Source organism: Salmo trutta, chromosome 14 (assembly GCF_901001165.1).
Source record: "Salmo trutta chromosome 14, fSalTru1.1, whole genome shotgun sequence".
Lineage (NCBI taxonomy): Eukaryota > Metazoa > Chordata > Actinopteri > Salmoniformes > Salmonidae > Salmo > Salmo trutta.
In genome coordinates this window covers 54,548,764-54,566,130 of record NC_042970.1, presented here as the reverse complement: position 1 = coordinate 54,566,130, position 17,367 = coordinate 54,548,764, and the positions used below count along the sequence as shown (strand labels likewise).

General features: G+C 39.6%; 1 protein-coding gene across 3 annotated transcripts in view; it reads left to right on the top strand.

The window, feature by feature from the left end:
- Nucleotides 1-3,075: 3,075 nt before the first annotated feature.
- The window catches only part of pmepa1 (prostate transmembrane protein, androgen induced 1), an 89,789-nt gene continuing 75,497 nt past the window's right edge, over nucleotides 3,076-17,367 (top strand). For 2 of the 3 annotated variants that reach the window (XM_029776419.1, XM_029776423.1), the window contains exon 1: nucleotides 3,076-3,468. In XM_029776419.1, the coding sequence (XP_029632279.1) occupies nucleotides 3,363-3,468 (106 nt within the window). In that variant the 5' untranslated portion in view covers nucleotides 3,076-3,362. The remainder of the gene's footprint in view (nucleotides 3,469-17,367) is intronic. The other variant, XM_029776418.1, reaches the window with a different exon arrangement.

Here is a 17,367-nt window from a genome sequence, read left to right as displayed (position 1 = left end):
CTGCATCCCAAATGGCACACTAAATAGCATAAAAAATCTAGATTTGATGTCGGTTGAAGCAACGTTGACATCATTTATGGTCTTACTGGCCTTAAAGAGAAAAGATAATGGTTGTTTATACTACATGTGCAAATATGTTGCGTGTATAAATAAGGCATGACAGAGATGGTTTGACATCCATTGCATTGCAATACAGATAAAAAACATTTTTTTAAATTTTAACTTTATTTAACAAGGCAAGTCAGTTAAGAACTAAGTCTTATTTTCAATGACTAGGAACAGTGGGTTAACTGCCTGTTCAGGGGCAGAACGACAGATTTGTACTTTGTCAGCTCAGGTATTTGAACTTGCAACCTTTTGGTTACTAGTCCAACACTCTAACCACTAGGCTACCCTGTCGTCACTGTCCGTCCCAGATACATCAAATGGGAAATACTATACAACCAAGACATGGCCGTTCCATTCTGTCAGACCCTGGGCTTGGGTGTATTCATTAGGGCACACCATTGTAAACCGTAGCAAAATGTTTTGCAAAGGAAAACTTTTTTTTTTCCCTTATTTGACAAATTCAGGTTAGTCCCTCCCCGTTTCTGCCTGTTTTCTTACATTTGGTTCCTAGTGAATACACCCCAAGTGTATTTTGTCAGCAGTCAAAATGTTACATATTTAATTTAAATCCATAAAAAGAATCAAGTGCATCATACTACAATTTTTTCCCCCTTAGAAAAAAATGCTGTTCCAAGAGCTCATCAATGCGAACTTGCCTTGTATTTCCAGATTTGTTTGTAGGGCAGCTATTCCTCTAGTCCAGTGGTTCCCAAACTTTTTATAGTCCCGTACCCCTTCAAACATTCAACCTCAAGCTGCATACCCCCTCTAGCACCAGGGTCAGCGCACTCTCAAATGTTGTTTTTTGCCATCATTGTAAGCCTGCCACACACACACACTATATGATACATTTATTACACATAAGAATGAGTGTGAGTTTATGTTACAATCCAGCTCGTAGGAAGTGACAAAGAGCTCTTATAGGACCAGGGCACAAATAATAATATAATAATCAATCATTTTGCTCTTTATTTAACCATCTTACATATAAAACCAACCACAGGTTAATGAGAAGGGTGTGCTTGAAAGGATGCACATAACTCTGCAATGTTGGGTTGTATTGGAGAGAGTCTCAGTCTTAAATCATTTTCCACACACAGTCTGTGCCTGTATTTAGTTTTCATGCTAGTGAGGGCCGAGAATCCACTCTCATATAGGTATGTGGTTGCAAAAGGGCATCAGTGTCTTAACATCGCGATTTGCCAAGGAAGGATACTCGTGAGCGCAGCCCAATCCAGAAATCTGGCAGTGGCTTCTGATTTAAATACAATTTATGGGATAACAAATCCAGTTGTTTGTGTCATCCGTTTCGGGAAAGTAGCTGTGTAATTGCGCACCCAATTCACTCAGGTGCTTTGCTATAGCACATTTGACATTGTCCGTAAGCTTGAGTTCATTTGCACATAAAAAATCATACAATGATGGAAAGACCTATGTGTTGTCCTTGTTAATGCAGACAGAGAAGAACTCCAACTTCTTAATCATAGTCTCAATTTTGTCCCGCACATTGAATATAGTTGCGGAGAGTCCCTGTAATCCTAGATTCAGATCATTCAGGCGAGAATAAACATCACCCAGATAGGCCAGTCGTGTGAGAAACTCGTCATCATGCAAGTGGTCAGACAAGTGAAAATTATGGTCAGTAAAAAAAACTTTAAGCTCTCAATTCAAAACAACTTGTCAATACTTTGCCCCTTGAAAACCAGCGCACTTCTGTATGTTGTAAAAGCGTTACATGGTTGCTGCATAGTGCAGAAAATACAAGAGCGTTCAGGGGCCTTGCTTTAACAAAGTTAACAATTTTCACTGTAGTGTCCAAAAAGTCTTTCAAGCTGTCAGGCATTCCCTTGGCAGCAAGAGCCTCTCGGTGGATGCTGCAGTGTACACAAGTTGCATCGGGAGCAACTGCTTGCACACGCGTTTACCACTGCACTATGTCTCCCTGTCATGGCTTTTGCGCCACCAGTTCAGATACCAACATGAGCAGCAGCTACGTTTGGCTACATACGGCCTGTTAGTGGAATTCCCACGAGAGAGTAACGGTTAATGTGACTGGATGTTAATTATTTCACTAGGCTACCTGTATTTGACATTGTGTTGTTATTTCGCTGAACACTAGATGGTTACATTTTATTTTTGAAAGCGAAACGAGGCTACTCAGGCAAGGAAAAAAAACTCACTCAAATGTATAGCTCTGTTGGAAAATGTGAAGAAAAAAAATCACATTTTTATTTGGCGTACCCCGACGGCATTGCGCGTACCCCTGGGAATACGTACCCCAGTTTGTGAATACCTGCTCTAGTCTAAAGTAACACATCATATTTAACTTGAGCAAGTAGCCTACAAGGCCTGCAACCTATTACAGACATGTTTTTAAAAAAAATAACATGATCTGCAATGATAGTCTGAAATGTATGTACATTGTAGAAAATCATATAGGCTATTATATACCTTCAGACACAGCTATTCTTTCTCTGAATCACTGAACAGTCATGCGGCTTTCAAGACATTGTTATGTCATCGTTACAAACACAGGAAGGTGGCATTAATCTATTGGCATCAGAGTAGACAACAAGCAAATGAGGCTGTGGTAAAGTTAGTACAAAATGTACTGCGTTAGATAATATTAAATGCAAGAACATTTTAATTATAGACCAGTAAGCCCACCCATGTGCAGTACATATGCTTGAAACAGCGCATGTTACTACTCTTTTTGAACACTAAAATTAAAATATATGAAATTAATCATTGTATGACTGGTGTTTCAGTTTGATTTTCTTTTCCAAAACGAATGAAAATTACAGTCTGAATCTAATATGCAGCTTCCAATGCAGATTGGCTACAATAAACTGTGTTGACATTCAGACTGCGATTCGATTGGCCAGACATCCTGTCACTCTTGCCAGTTCAAGTCTGGTGTTGACGTAATCTTGTCTGCCTCTAAGCCCCGCCCCAAAAGGAGCTCAGCCGACTTGGACTTGAATGAGCTCAGAAGCCCGTCAGACAGACGGATACAAAGTAGCACAAGCTGTTCACAAACATCGGGGATACTGGAGTACCGACGGCAGGCTGCGGCCCGGGGAGGGGGGGGGTGGACGAAGGCAACTGTGACCCTAGACCCCTGACTTCCACCAGCAAAGAATTTACCAAGAAAGAGAATATCGTTTTTATGTGATTTCTGCACCGCCGCGCGCTAGAGAAGTGAACTGGAGAGAGATCTTCGATACGTTTTTCTCCTACATTTCCAGATTTAAATGTTCAACTTCATGGGTCTAATAAACGGTACAGCGGCCATCCAGACCAATGTATCCTGTACATGTAACTGCAAACGCTCGACTTCATTCCAAAGCATGGAGATCAGTAAGTACTTTTTGTTGTGTTCAAGCTGCTACTTTTCTGTACTTTTCTTTCCCACTTCGAATGACCAAGCTTGTCAACCAAGCTAAGCTGTTTGTTAGGTCTCGCAGACTTCTTCTATTGCGTGGCTGGTAGGCTAGCTAGCTTAGCTATCTATCCAAGATCTTTCTGCTTTCAATTCAGCAAAATGTCTGGCTGACTGCCCGGTTTTTATGTGCAACGTTTCTCAGCCATAACATGTCACAGCTACTTTTTGTCTTGGGGATTTTTGTCAACTAAAAACGGTCTAGACTGTCTGCCGTGGTTTGACATGATGAAATGAAAGCTTATCTGGTCGTCATAACAAAGTTGACTTGTGCAGGCCAGACGTCTGGTTATCTCTGATTTCCAGTAATTGGCTCTAAATAAGGTCAATTATACTTCCATAAAAGGTGGCTCAGTGAAGACATTTTATAATACAAACCGTGTACATGTATTGTGTATGTATATGGACAATGAAAGCAAATTAATTCAATCTGGTTATTGGAGTGATCTTGTAAACCTAAATCTTGATCATACCATGCAGACAGTGGGCCAAATATTTAATGGTGACATGAGGCTTTCTTTATCACAGTAACATTTTACATATTTAAATCAGTAGATTGATTATTCTACCAGGGGTTCATAATGAATTAATAAAAAACAATAAATAGGGTTACAAATAGAAATGTTTATTTATAGTTATTTATGAAATAGTTAGAGTAGAGGGGCAATTATTAGACATTAACAATACTAATACAATTATCGCCTCTTCTAAATCCACTCGGAAATGTCATTTAGTTATAACAGAGATTCGACATAGTCACAAACTCATTTAGGAGTAAAGTGGAATTTCCTATAATGACAGTCGTGCTAAGCTCTGCCTGCAAGAACTGCATGATGTTTTGTCTAGAGATGGAGGGGATAAAAAAAGAGCGAGAAATGCTCCCTGGTTTGATAAAAGAGTTTCCCCAAAGAGAGACTGATCTGGACATATTGAATTCCTCAAAGTAATGGACTGTGAGCTCATGTCTCCTGCATACAGTCTCCTCTTTTCCACACAAAAATATTTTTAGCCAGGAAAGAGACAAAATTCAATTTTTTCCCCCCGGTGCAATTATGGAATTTTGAACGTGATCTGATCTTGGTTTCCCCATGATACTTGTATCCTGTCTGAAGTGCTTTGTTTCTCTGTGGTAGGGCAGTCTTGACTGAAAATGAAGTGTAAAAGGTGCATGTCTGAAAGTGTTTCCATTATCAGAAACAAATACATTGGGAAGCTACTGCGTTTTGTCTAGACAGCCCACTGAAAGAATGAGACGTGGTGGATGACAAAGCTTCAAAATCAGATAAATGGAAAATCTAAATACCACGGCCAGAATTAGGTTATTCACTTTGTTTGTCTCTGTTACTCAAAAACTCAGCCTATTTGGGAATGCTCTATCTCTGAGCATTTAAAAGAATATGTTGAAATCAATTTCAACGCTTATCTGACTGTGTGGGTGGTGGTGGTGGGGAGCTCATCTCAAGCTTCGATTTGGTGCTGTCTGGTTTTCTAAAGAGCAGAAAGCCAATAGAATGTATAGTTCTACATGGGATGACAGAAATGAAAGATATTCGGCAACCCACACTTCCTCTCAATCTCAGATGATATTTGTCACAACATTATACAATGCACTTATTCAGTACATATGCTCCTCTTTTCCCCCTATTTCTTCAGTGAAGCTGTATATTTCTAAGCTTCCAAATACTGCTTAACAATTTCATGGCAGGTAGCCTTTAAACTGTTAAGAGCGTTGGGCGATAACCGAAAGGTCGCTGGTTTGAATCCCAGAGCAGGCCAGACGGCTAGATGAAAAACTGTTACTGTGCCCTTGAGCAAGGCGTTTAACCATCATTGCTCCTGTGAGTAGCTCTGGATAAGAGCGTCAGCTAAATGACAAAAATGTAAAATGTACCCTATTTATTCGATGCAATGATAATAAACACTGGTGGAAAAGAGCGTTTGATGCACTATACCAAGTTATCTAGCCTAAATAATGCCATTGATAAAAGCTGTGACCTTCTATGGCTATTTTTCTCTGCCCAGACTAGAGGGCTGAATTGTTTCTTGGTTTGTGATGAATTCCTGTTGATAATCGTTTGATTCTGTCGAGGCTCTGGTTCCTTCCCAGCAAGTGCTTTGAAGACAGACTCCAAGAGGAATCAGAAAAGACTTCACTCTGCTCGAGATAGCGAGTGTGATACTTTAATTAATCGTAATACGATACTCTCCCATTATACAAACACGAAGGGCAGAGGTTTAGGTTTTCTTTTAATCTGTTTCTCTCTGTCCCCCAAAATGTTAACTGAAATATGAGTTTGCCTTTTAAGGGCTTATTCTCACTGAATAGAGTTATCGGGTGAAATTTATATTTACATAATATGTGCGTACAGTTGAAGTCAGAAGTTTACATACACTTAGGTTGGAGTCATGAGAACTCTTTCTTGTTAACAAACTACATTTCTTGTTAACAAACTATAGTTTGGAAAGTCGGTTAGGACATCTACTAAGTCATTTTTCCAACAATTGTTTACAGACAGATTATTTCACTTATAATTCATTGTATCAAAATTCCAGTTGGTCAGAAGTTTACATACACTAAGTTGACTGTGCCTTTAAACAGCTTGGAAAATTCCATAGAATGATGTCATGGCTTTAGAAGCTTCTGATAGGCTAATTGACATCATTTGAGTCAATTCGAGGTGTACCTGTGGATGTATTTCAAGGCCTACCTTCAAACTCAGTGCCTCTTTGCTTGACATCATGGGAAAATCAAAAGAAATCATCCAAAACCTCCACAAGTCTGGTTCATCCTTGGGAGCAATTTCCAAATGCCTGAATGTACCACGTTCATCTGTACAAACAGTATGGGACCACGCAGCCGTCATACTGCTCAGGAAGGAGACTCAATCTTTCTCCTAGAGATGAACGTACTTTGGTGCGAAAAGTGCAAATCAATCCCAGAACAACAGCAAAGGACCTTGTGAAGATGCTGGAGGAAACAGGTACAAAAGTATCTATATCCACAGTAAAACAAGTCCTATATCGACATAACCTGAAAGGCTGCTTAGCAAGGAAGAAGCCATTGCTCCAAAACCGCCATAAATAATCCAGACTACGGTTTGCAACTGCACATGGGGGCAAAGATTGTACTTTTTGGAGAAATGTCCTCTGGTCTGATGAAATAAAAATAGAACTGTTTGGCCATAATGACCATTGTTATGTTTTGAGGAAAAAGGGGGAGTCTTGCAAGCCGAAGAACACCATCCCAACCGTGAAGCACGGTGGTGGCAGCATCATGTTGTGGGGGTGCTTTGCTGCAGGAGGGATTGGTGCACTTCACAAAATAGTTGGAATCACTTGAAAGGAAAATTATTTGGATATATTGAAGCAACATCTGAAGACATCAGTCAGGAAGTTAAAGCTTGGTCGCAAATGGGTCTTCCAAATGGACAGTGACCCCAAGCATACTTCTAAAGTTGTGACAAAATGGCTTAAGGACAACAAAGTCAAGGTATTGGAGGGGCCATCACAAAGCCCTGACCTCAATCCTATAGAAAATTAGTGGGCAGAACTGAAAAAGCGTGTGTGAGCAAGGAGGCCTACAAACCTGACTCAGTTACACCAGCTCTGTCAGGAGGAATGGGCCAAAATTCACCCAACTTATTGTGGGAAGCTTGTAGAAGGCTACCCAAAATGTTTGACCCAATTTAAACAATTTAAAGGCAATGCTACCAAATACTAATTGAGTGTATGTAAACTTCTGACCCACTGGGAATGTGAGGAAGAAATTAAAGCTGAAATAAATCATTCTCTCTACTATTATTCTGACATTTCACATTCTTAAAATATAGTGGTGATCCTAACTGGCCTAAAACGGGGCATTTTTACTTGAATTAAATGTCAGGAATTGTGAAAAACTGAGTTTAAATGGATTTGGCTAAGGTGTATGTAAACTTCCGACTTCAACTATACACTTTTCTATTCACATTAGCGACGGGAATGTCACGAGCCGAGAGAGGGTTCGGTATACGTTCTTGCGTCACAGCTCAAAAGTACTGTAAATGTCACAGTAGCCACTAGCCAGGAGGCTAAGCAAACTATTCACATACCTAGCTACTAGCTAAAGTTATGCAAGCAACTCTTCATGCGTATACCATATTACACTTAATTTTTGCAACAAAACCATATTTATCTCTTGAATAATACAACAATTCACAAGCATGTCAATACATTTTTTTTCTTTGTCTGTACACATTTTTACTTCAAGACCAAAGCACAGAGTTACTGCTAGCTAAAGCTAACAACATGCCATCAAGTAATGTTAGCATATCAAAATGAACGATTACCCCTCAAGTACGAATATACAAGTACAGTAGACTTACCTTTTTAACATTACAACCAACCAATAATTTGTATCAATATCATGCAACTCATTAGGCTATATGTGGTAAAATCAAATTGTGACTGAAAACTTGGGTATAATTCAGTGGAGACTTGAGCTGTTGTATATGGAAGCCCTTTCCCACCACCCATAATAAAATATGAGTTAGCATTTTCTACCTCTAGTTCATTGAGCATTCCTATGGGCGAAATTAATAGGGAAAGGAATGGAGTTTTGGGATATATGCCAAAAATAAGGTCTGAGGTTAACACAGGCTTAGGAGATCTTATATGTTTCATTTTGTTCTATGAGATAATATTAGTCAGTTAACATGACTTTTATGAATTATGAAGCCATTATGTGCTCAAAATGTCAGTTGCTAACGAGTCGCTAACTGTCAGAGAAATGGAACTACAGCATTAATCATAAATTTTTTCACGTCACTATGTCGACCACGCAAATTAGTCTACGCTACAGTCCGCCAAAAAGCTAGTTAGCTTAGTGAGCTTTCTGCTTCCCAGCTCGAAGGAAAATGCAAGGATGTTATATTGTTTGTTTCAGGCTGCAACCTTTTTTACTTGTGAATTTTGATGCATTTATGTAATAAAAACAAGTAGTAATATTAACTGATGAGATTCTCATAAAACAAAATGTTTAAGATCTAAGCCTTGGTTTACTGCAGACCTTATTTTTGGTGTTTATCCAAAACAAACAATTTCTCCATAGGCTTTGCCCAACGAGCCATTGCGGAGTTAGCTTCTGTAAGTGTCTACAAAAAGACTCCATTACTATTTCATTTGATTTAATAAAAAAATATTTACACAAGCGTTGAAAGAGGGACAAAGTACTGTTATTTTGACTGATTCACCTCATGATTTGTTTAACAGGGTTTTTGTTTTCATCCTCCCTATGGCCAGGAGTTTTTCCAGGAGTTTAAAAAAAAAAAAACATGTGTCCTGATTAGAAAAAATCTGGTTCCAGATTTGTATGATCTATTATCATTTTTTTATTATAGTATTGACATTAAAAAAAACTGTTGAGAGAAATGGGCTTCCATAGATTTACGTAAGCTCAATGCAGCCGGCAGGCGGCAGCTACTGTGACAATTTCAGAATGTAACAGGCTGTTACTGCAATTTCAGGTAAAAACTCAATAAAACAAGTCTCAAATATAACCAAAATGTCTGTACATTTCAGCTGTTTCAAAGACATTGCTCTGCAATTATCATTTATACTGTAGGAGTGTTGAGCTCAATGAAGACAATACACTACCCTGCTCGGAAGGGGGGCAATTGTTGTGAGAGTGTCGTGCACAACCTCCGTAGGTAGCTCTTGAGACGTTATAATTTTGCAACTTTATACAACAGTATTGTCTCTCGAGAATTGATACCTCTTGAGAACCTCTCAAATGTCCCTTTGCTATTGTCAATGTGAAAACAATCTAATAGGCATGTCAATGCTATCCGGGGTATAAGCCACAGTAAACACTGCTCTACAACCAACTAACTAATAGCAGTTTGGTGTATACGTCAAAATAATGCCTTGGAGGTGTAAAACCAACAGAGCAGTCAGTCTCGCCAAAGCTAATGAGGCTTACAAACATTAATTCAACCTTAAATTCTCAGAAGGATTGGAAACAAGGAAGGGCCTTGGGCAAGGGATGGTTGTCTCACTAATTTCCATGGGGAATTCATTTCTCAATCAATTGTAACATTTGATAACGAATAATATGATACGGTGTGGGTTCTGTCCATATTCTTGCTATTCACACAAAAGTTTGAAGAACGGAGGGATCCAGTGCAGTCAAGATGGGCCTAATCATTTGTCGCTAAAGAATGTCATTTTTAAATAGGCCTAGTATTGTGCCTGCTCTAATTCCATTTGCAGTTAGGGTTGTATACTGTTTTTAAGAGCAAGGGCTTTTATTTTGAAAGGGGAATTCACACAGTGCACCTACACACACATACACCTGTGAGCCAGGCTGGGAGTCTGGCACACAACTTAATTTTCCTGCATCCTTACTCTGAAGACAGTTTGGAAAACAGGCATCGGGGAACATAACCAACCACAGACCGTGGAATGTTCTGCGTTCGACACCATTTTCTCTCTCTCCCTGTCTTAGCAGGTCTTCAGTTGAGCAATCTGCACAGGAGCCCATATTCCCCCAAAGAGGTGTTTGTTCATGCTTTCTCTTGTTTCTCTGCTCCCTTTTTGTTGGTAAGGAGAGGGTCAGTCTGACTAGCTCTCGTAGGTCTGCATTTCAGGTAACTGTCATTCTTTAGAGAACAGAGCACATCTGCAGGTTGGCAGATTTGTTGGAATCAGAGTGCAGCAGCTTAGAGGTTGAGGTGATTTTAAATTAAAATCTATTCTGCTCTTTCTTATTGTGAAGTACAGTCTTGATTGTGATCAAATTGGACTTGGGTGAGCAACAAAGACTGTCCTTCATTGCTTTCTGTTTTTGGAAACCACTAGGTCTATTTTGGTGTGTTTCTTGTCATGCTGTAAATCTCTTAAATGCTGGCTAAATACATTTCAGTGTCTCGTGGGGAACGTCACCCCAATGGCTGTGTCGGATTTCTCATACTAAAAGTATTTACCTTGTACTACATATAGCCTACTACTTAGAACATACTGTTAATGTATAATGTATGCGGTAAGCTCCTACATACTACAGTTACACACACGGCCGACATGCATCTGTTCATCCATATTAAGGAAATGTTCTATTGCTCCATCATGTTATCGACCACCATTTGTTCACTTTTGCTCTTACACTCGTCCCCATTTCTGGTTGCATTGAATTGTTGGTCTAAAAAGGGTGATTCTCTTACTGAAAAGTGTACAGTGAATTCCTACTACATGAAAAGGCTAAATTATGACATCCTGTCATTCAAGGCATTCCCCAATTATGACACATTTTTGTATACCGAACAACTTTTTATTCTTGCATAGGGTACACTAAAAATGTACTAAATAGGGTACAGTCCTGTGAGAAATAGAATACTGAAGCTATTGTCATCCTAAGCGTTATTTCAACTATCAGGCACCTTCTTTTCAGTGCTGCTAACACAATCCCCACCATTTTATGTTTATTGGAATAGCACTTCCTATTTACTTGTTTTGAAGAACAAACGATATATGATTTGTAACCGTCTGGCCGGCATAGAACAGGCCTAGGCAGTGACAAGACGGACCACCCAGGAAAGTCTAGCGCACATCGCACCCCCTCCCCCCCACCCCAACTCCTCCCCTCCTCATACCCAAGAAAACAGACAATCAAATCTGCTACTAATTCAAGAGAGCATGAGGAATATTCCTTTGGACAGGATACAGGTTTTGTTCAGTAACTCCCTCCCTCCTTCACTCTTCTTTCTCTCTATCACTTGTTCCCACACAGTGCTATTCTCCTTTTTCCATTCTTTTTCAGTCAGGTGCAAACATTACAATGGTTGGTTGATTATGCCATTTAGTCTTTCCTTTAAGATTATTTTAGAATTGGATAAAATGAACCGTTAATCCAACACAATTACTTCAATGAAATGACAAAGTGGTTAGTTTGGAATTTTTTGAGGTGGCTAGTAACCTGTTAATGGTTAGGCTACCATTAGTTCTTATGCCTTCTACACATGTTGTTCTTTTGTAAATGGAGGAATATTATTTCCTCATTAGGAGCAAGTAGAAAGTGACCTATTCTGGTTACAGAGGCCTAATGGAGGGTTTAATTATAATTACCCTAATGAAGCAACATCCAGTGGCATGGAATGGACGAAAACACTTTGAAACAGAGATGTGAAATGGGGAGGTACAATACTTTCTGAACTTAGGCCAGGGTGAAAGTAAGAGTGTTGCACCATTTCATTCCAGAGCTTGTGTGACTGCTCATGTGAAACCATTTTTAATCAAACCCTCATTTCTATATTATATCATAACTGTTACCAGGAGTCAAGATCTCTGACTCAGGTTGAAGGAATGTAACTTTGGGAGTCTACTATTTGCTCATACCTTCAAATTTACCTCCCTCCCCTCATACCTCCCTCCCCGGATCCTGCATGTACAGTAATTGCAGGGTAAGATTATTTTAGTCACTCTCCATAACCCTGTGTGTACACCATCCCCACCCACCTAACCCTATCTCCATCGGTTACCGAACTAGGCCGCAGCCAAAACCAATGATCTCATCAGTACCACTCACTGCCCAGTCATTGAAAAAACACAGAACTCTTCCCTTTGAAGTCCTTGCTCATCTGCTCTGACACACCGGCTGTGCGTGAGCTAGCTAGCCAACCGGCATCCATTTGCATTGGAAATGAGGTGGAAGACACAAGACCTGGCAAAACCTGCCAGCAACACAGGGGAAAAATCATAAAGTGAGTCCTGACCACAGACCCTACTTATCAAGACTATCAGATTATTTAACTCCCTTCAGTTCTCCCCCTACGGCTCTATCTGTGGGTACCATTGGGCCCCTGTGAGGACTTGCCTGTGTACAGTACAGGGAATAAGGGTCCACAAGTAAGCAGATCGAGCTCCGAGCTGTATAATGCTTTATCTCCCCACCCCCTTCAGTTGTTATCAGTGTAGTTCCGGGCTCCATTCCCATCCAGTCACCCCCCCCCTGCCTCCCTCTACCCCTGCTCCCTTGCCCCCAGCCCTAGGGGAATAGGCACTAACATGCATGTCCTTTGTTGTCTGAAGCTGGCCAGAATGCCAGACTGGGGAGACTTTTTTTTGGAAGTTAGAATTTATTTGGGTTATTCGGTTCTGGGAAAAGAGTGACCAAAAGAAAGAGAGGATATTAGTGTGTGTATAATGTTTGTGCATGTGTTCATGTCATTTTACTTGTTTGTTTATTTGTTTGTATTTTTGATTGTGTGTTTGAGTGCACACACACAAGCCATGTGTGTGTACGTCCATGTTCAACTAGTCGACTGGTCGATTGTTTGGTCGATAGGCTATTGGTCCACTGAGATATATATTTTTTTTATCCAGCAGTAGCAAATATATATCTTTTTTATGGCACGCTCAGTGAACTAATCCATTGCGGAGGCCATGGGGATGGCACAGTCCAAGAAGAAGAGGTGTATTGCTAAGATGCACGTCTCTCTCCGAAATCCGCGCTCTCCTGCCAATTTGTGCACGTTCATTGTTTGATAACTTCATTGTGTGAATTGTTTGCGTTTGATTGTTTGTGTCTATCAATTCCCCATTATATATTTTACCAGTAGTACATTTACCGTTAATTCCTATAATTTGTCATCTACAATGTTTGTTTGGTTACGGTAATTTATGTGAATGGTTTCAATATATTATTATTCCAGTATTTTACCGTTTTCATTGTTCGGAGTTGACACGTTGGTTGCAGAGCGCAAAACCAATCCTACAAATGTGAGAAACATATTTGGGTTTATTTCATTCTGTTTACGAGTTTTGTCCCTTTAGTCATTGTCTTTTGTTTGGAGTGTTCCTGTCAATATTGAGTAAGGACGCGCACCTGATTACGCATAGCAGGGATGTCACCTTCTGGCAACATTCACCATTTTGAATCCAAAATAGGTGACCTACGTGATTCGTGTAGATCCGATGAGAAACATTTGGGGGGGGGGGGTCACTACTGGCTGTAAGCGAACGAGTGATCTGCGTTTGGAGCAATACTGGCTGTATCCAAGGCTCAGCCAATTGTTCACATAACAACAGAATGCAGCGCAGCACGTGACTATAGAAAGAAGAGACAACCAACTTGCTAGTTACAGCATCAGCGCTCGCTCTGGAAAGGCAGATTGCCAGTTACAGTAGTGCGTCCCCTGAACGATAACGAAGAGGTGAGGTGAGAAGCCTGACCACGGAGACGGGGGTGAGAAGGTGATGAAGCATACATCATGAGCTGTAACTGAAAAACAACTGGCATTTGGAAAGTTTGAGTTGAGGAAGAAAGTGTGGTGGAACAAGTATTAGCATTAAGTATCTTGCTAGCTGGATCGAATTCTCCGTTAGCTAGCCAGAGAAATGTTGAGCAACATTATCCAACTCATCTGATCAAATAATTTAGTTTATAGTATGAAAATTAGCTTGCTAATAAAGCCATTAGTAACCTAACCAATTCGCTATAGTATTAACTGGTATACGACTCCTTGCTGTTCCTCAAGTTAACTCGTTAGTTGCTTACTGGACCCTGGCAATCCGTGTGAAATGTTAACTAGCTAACGAACTAACCACTATCGTAACTAATGTTTTCTCTTTACAGTATGTGGTTAACTTTCAGAATGAGAGAATTAGATGAAAATGAGGCATTGCTTGTTAAACAAGTGGATTCAGGGATCAAGTGTAGCTGGAGCTGGGCCTGGCTTAAGCTGGATGCCACTATAGAGGTGAAAGGAACACCACACACTTTCCCTCTTTCTAATTTTTTTCAGTACATAGATAAAAAGGGGTATGCCAGGTGTACTCAAAGGGTATCATGCTCTGCTGGCACATTGTAGAACAGATGTCCACGGGCAGAAAGTGTGCAATGTAATAATGTGTAGCCTAAAGATATTGTTTTTGTTGTGTTGAACTTGACAGTAACACCTGTGTGAGAGTGAGGGGGGATTATAAAAAATGTTAGTCAGTGATTGTTATTTTTGCACACATGTAGTCTTGTGCACTTGATCGATGTCTACTATAGTGGGCACTATAATAGAGCAAAAATAGAATGCCTGTTTGTTTCATTCTATTTCTACTTTAAGATGTTTTTTTCCCATAGTGTGTGTGGTTACAAGCACTCTATTATAGAGGCTGTCATGGCCAACTACAGTATTATTGTATTGTTTTTAACATTGGATTGCTTTCTTACATTTATTTAGCTGTGTGTTAGGTTCACATTAACCACTTTCTTTTACGCACAGACATGGATCATGTAGATCATATTCTTTGTTTAATTAGTTAGAACCTGCATTTCCCCCTAGCAGGGATTTTTTTTTTGCATGTTTCAGTGCAAAAAAAAAAAGTCACCTTTTTGGGCACTCACCAGTTTGCATCCCAGGCATAGAAGTAGGCTTATAGGCTACCTGGCTTGCACGCAAGTGTAGGCATATAAATGTGAAAAATGTCATGCTCTGATCCAATGGTAATGTCATAAAATAGGCCTACCTGATTACTACTTATCCCTTGCGCAGATAGCCTACAGCTGTGTCTGTCCCGAGCTCACTGGTGCAGGAAACTCTTACATGCTGACCACACCGGTCTCCTTGCATGCGCGAGTGTTGCAAAATACATTTACACATATGTTATTCAATAATTTCATTCAAACTGCTTGCGCGTCAACGATCGTCTGCGTAGCTAGGCGCTAAAATAGAACTTGGTTCTCTTTTAGATGCTTGACGCACTGTAAGTCCCGCCTCTTCCATCTCCTCATTGGTTTTTAGGAGCATATACCCATGTGGGTGATTGAAAGGTCCACATTCCAGTCCAGTTGGTTGCAGTAATGCACCGTAAAGTTGGTTGCCAACCGCCATATAAAATCCACAGAAGAAGGAGACTGAACAAGGAGATTTTACTAGAAACTATGTTTCCCCTTTTATCTGTGGATGAATTGTCGGAGTAGAGAACACACGATTTTGTGTGACTGAAAATGGCTCAAAATTCTACAAAGATCCAGCAAAAGATAAAAGGACCTTGTACATTTCAGGTAAAATAACAACCCAATGTTTTTATCCCAGGACAAAATAGCTAGCAATGGCAAGCTAGCTAGCTAAATGTCCATGAATACTTCATAATGTTTCGACCTGTCCCCAAATTAATATTGTTGGTTCATAGTTCGTTTTTATATTTCAACCTGCTTGTCCTGACCACGTCTGTTGTGACTGTACAAAATCAACATGCGTGCGATGGCAAAGGACATTTCAATAGCATTTTGGGTCATTCCATGTGATTTCAGCAAGCTATGACACCCACCATCTCAAATTGTTCTGAAATGGTTTCTGTAGTTAGAAACAGATAAAGATAAGCATTCCTCCAACATTATTTTGTTCAAAGACAATTTGACCTCTTTGAAATTAATTGATTGCACCCAAATTGGCCATTTAATTTATAGGAATCATATAATATTCAGCAAATATAGTACCCAACGTCTGAATTTGACCAAACCTCTTCTTAACAATGATTAAGACGTGAAGAATCAAAATAAATGTTCAAAAGCCAGCCACGGACCTCCCAGACCCCATACCAAGCCCACCCAACAGCAAGTATACAGTATATGTTCTCTATGGTTTGACAAATAGTATGACACTGCGGCTTCGATAAATATTTATTTAACCTATGTAATGTATTCTCAGTGAATTTGGTGCTGTTTATTTTTCCCTTTTCAGAAAAATGTGTAATTGAAGTTGTTGGGACATAGACCTATCATACAACCTGATAATATCAGGTTCTAACCACTAGATGGTGCTGATCCTGCTGTTAGGTGAAAAAAGTGTGAAGAATCCCCTCCCCTCAATGTTAACTCAAAACGTAATATTTAAATTATAATGATTTATACACGTACAATGAAGAGCTAAAGTTGGGAGAATGTATTTGTCGGTACCGGTGCCCCCTGTACATAGCCTCGTTATTGTTATTCTCATGGTGTTATTTTTTATTTTAGTCTACTTAACTCACCTTGAACTGCACTGTTGGTTAATGGCTTGTAAGTAAGCATTTCACAGTAAAGTCTACACTTGTTGTATTCGGTGCATGTAACAGTAGGACAATAACCTAAAACACAAGTCCAAATCTGGAGTTGCTTACCAAGACGACAGTGAATCTTCCTGGGTGGCGTAGTTACAGTTTTGACTTAAATCAGCTGGAAAATCTATGGCAAGATTTGAAAATGTCTTTTTAGCAATGATCAGCAATCAACTTGAGAGCTTGAAGAATTTTTGAAAGAATAATAGGCAAATATTGTACAATCCAGATGCGCGAAGCTCTTAAAGACTAATCGCCGTCAAAGGTGATTCTACAAAGTATTGACTCGGGTGTGTTAAATGCTTATATGAATGTATATTTTTCTGTATTTAATTTTCAATTAATTTGCTAAAATATCACCAACGAAAAAATTCACCTTGTTTTTATGGTGTATTGTGTTTAGATGGGTGGAAAAATATATTTAATACATTTTGAATTCAGGCTGTAAAACAACATTTTGAATAAGTCAAGGGGTATGAATACTTTCTGAAGGTAATGTACATAGTCATTGAACAGTGGTCACTTTGACAATTTTTACATACTGTTTTACCTACTTCATATGTAGATTCTGTATTCTAGTCAAGGCTCATACCGTATAACTACTGCTGTACACCTTTTGCTATTCATATACTGTTTATACCTACTATCATATACATACTTTTCGTCATGTAGTGTGTGTGTAATATACAGTATGTGGACACCTGCTCTTTTCAAACATCTCCTTCTAAAATCATGTGCATTAATATGGAGTTGGTGCC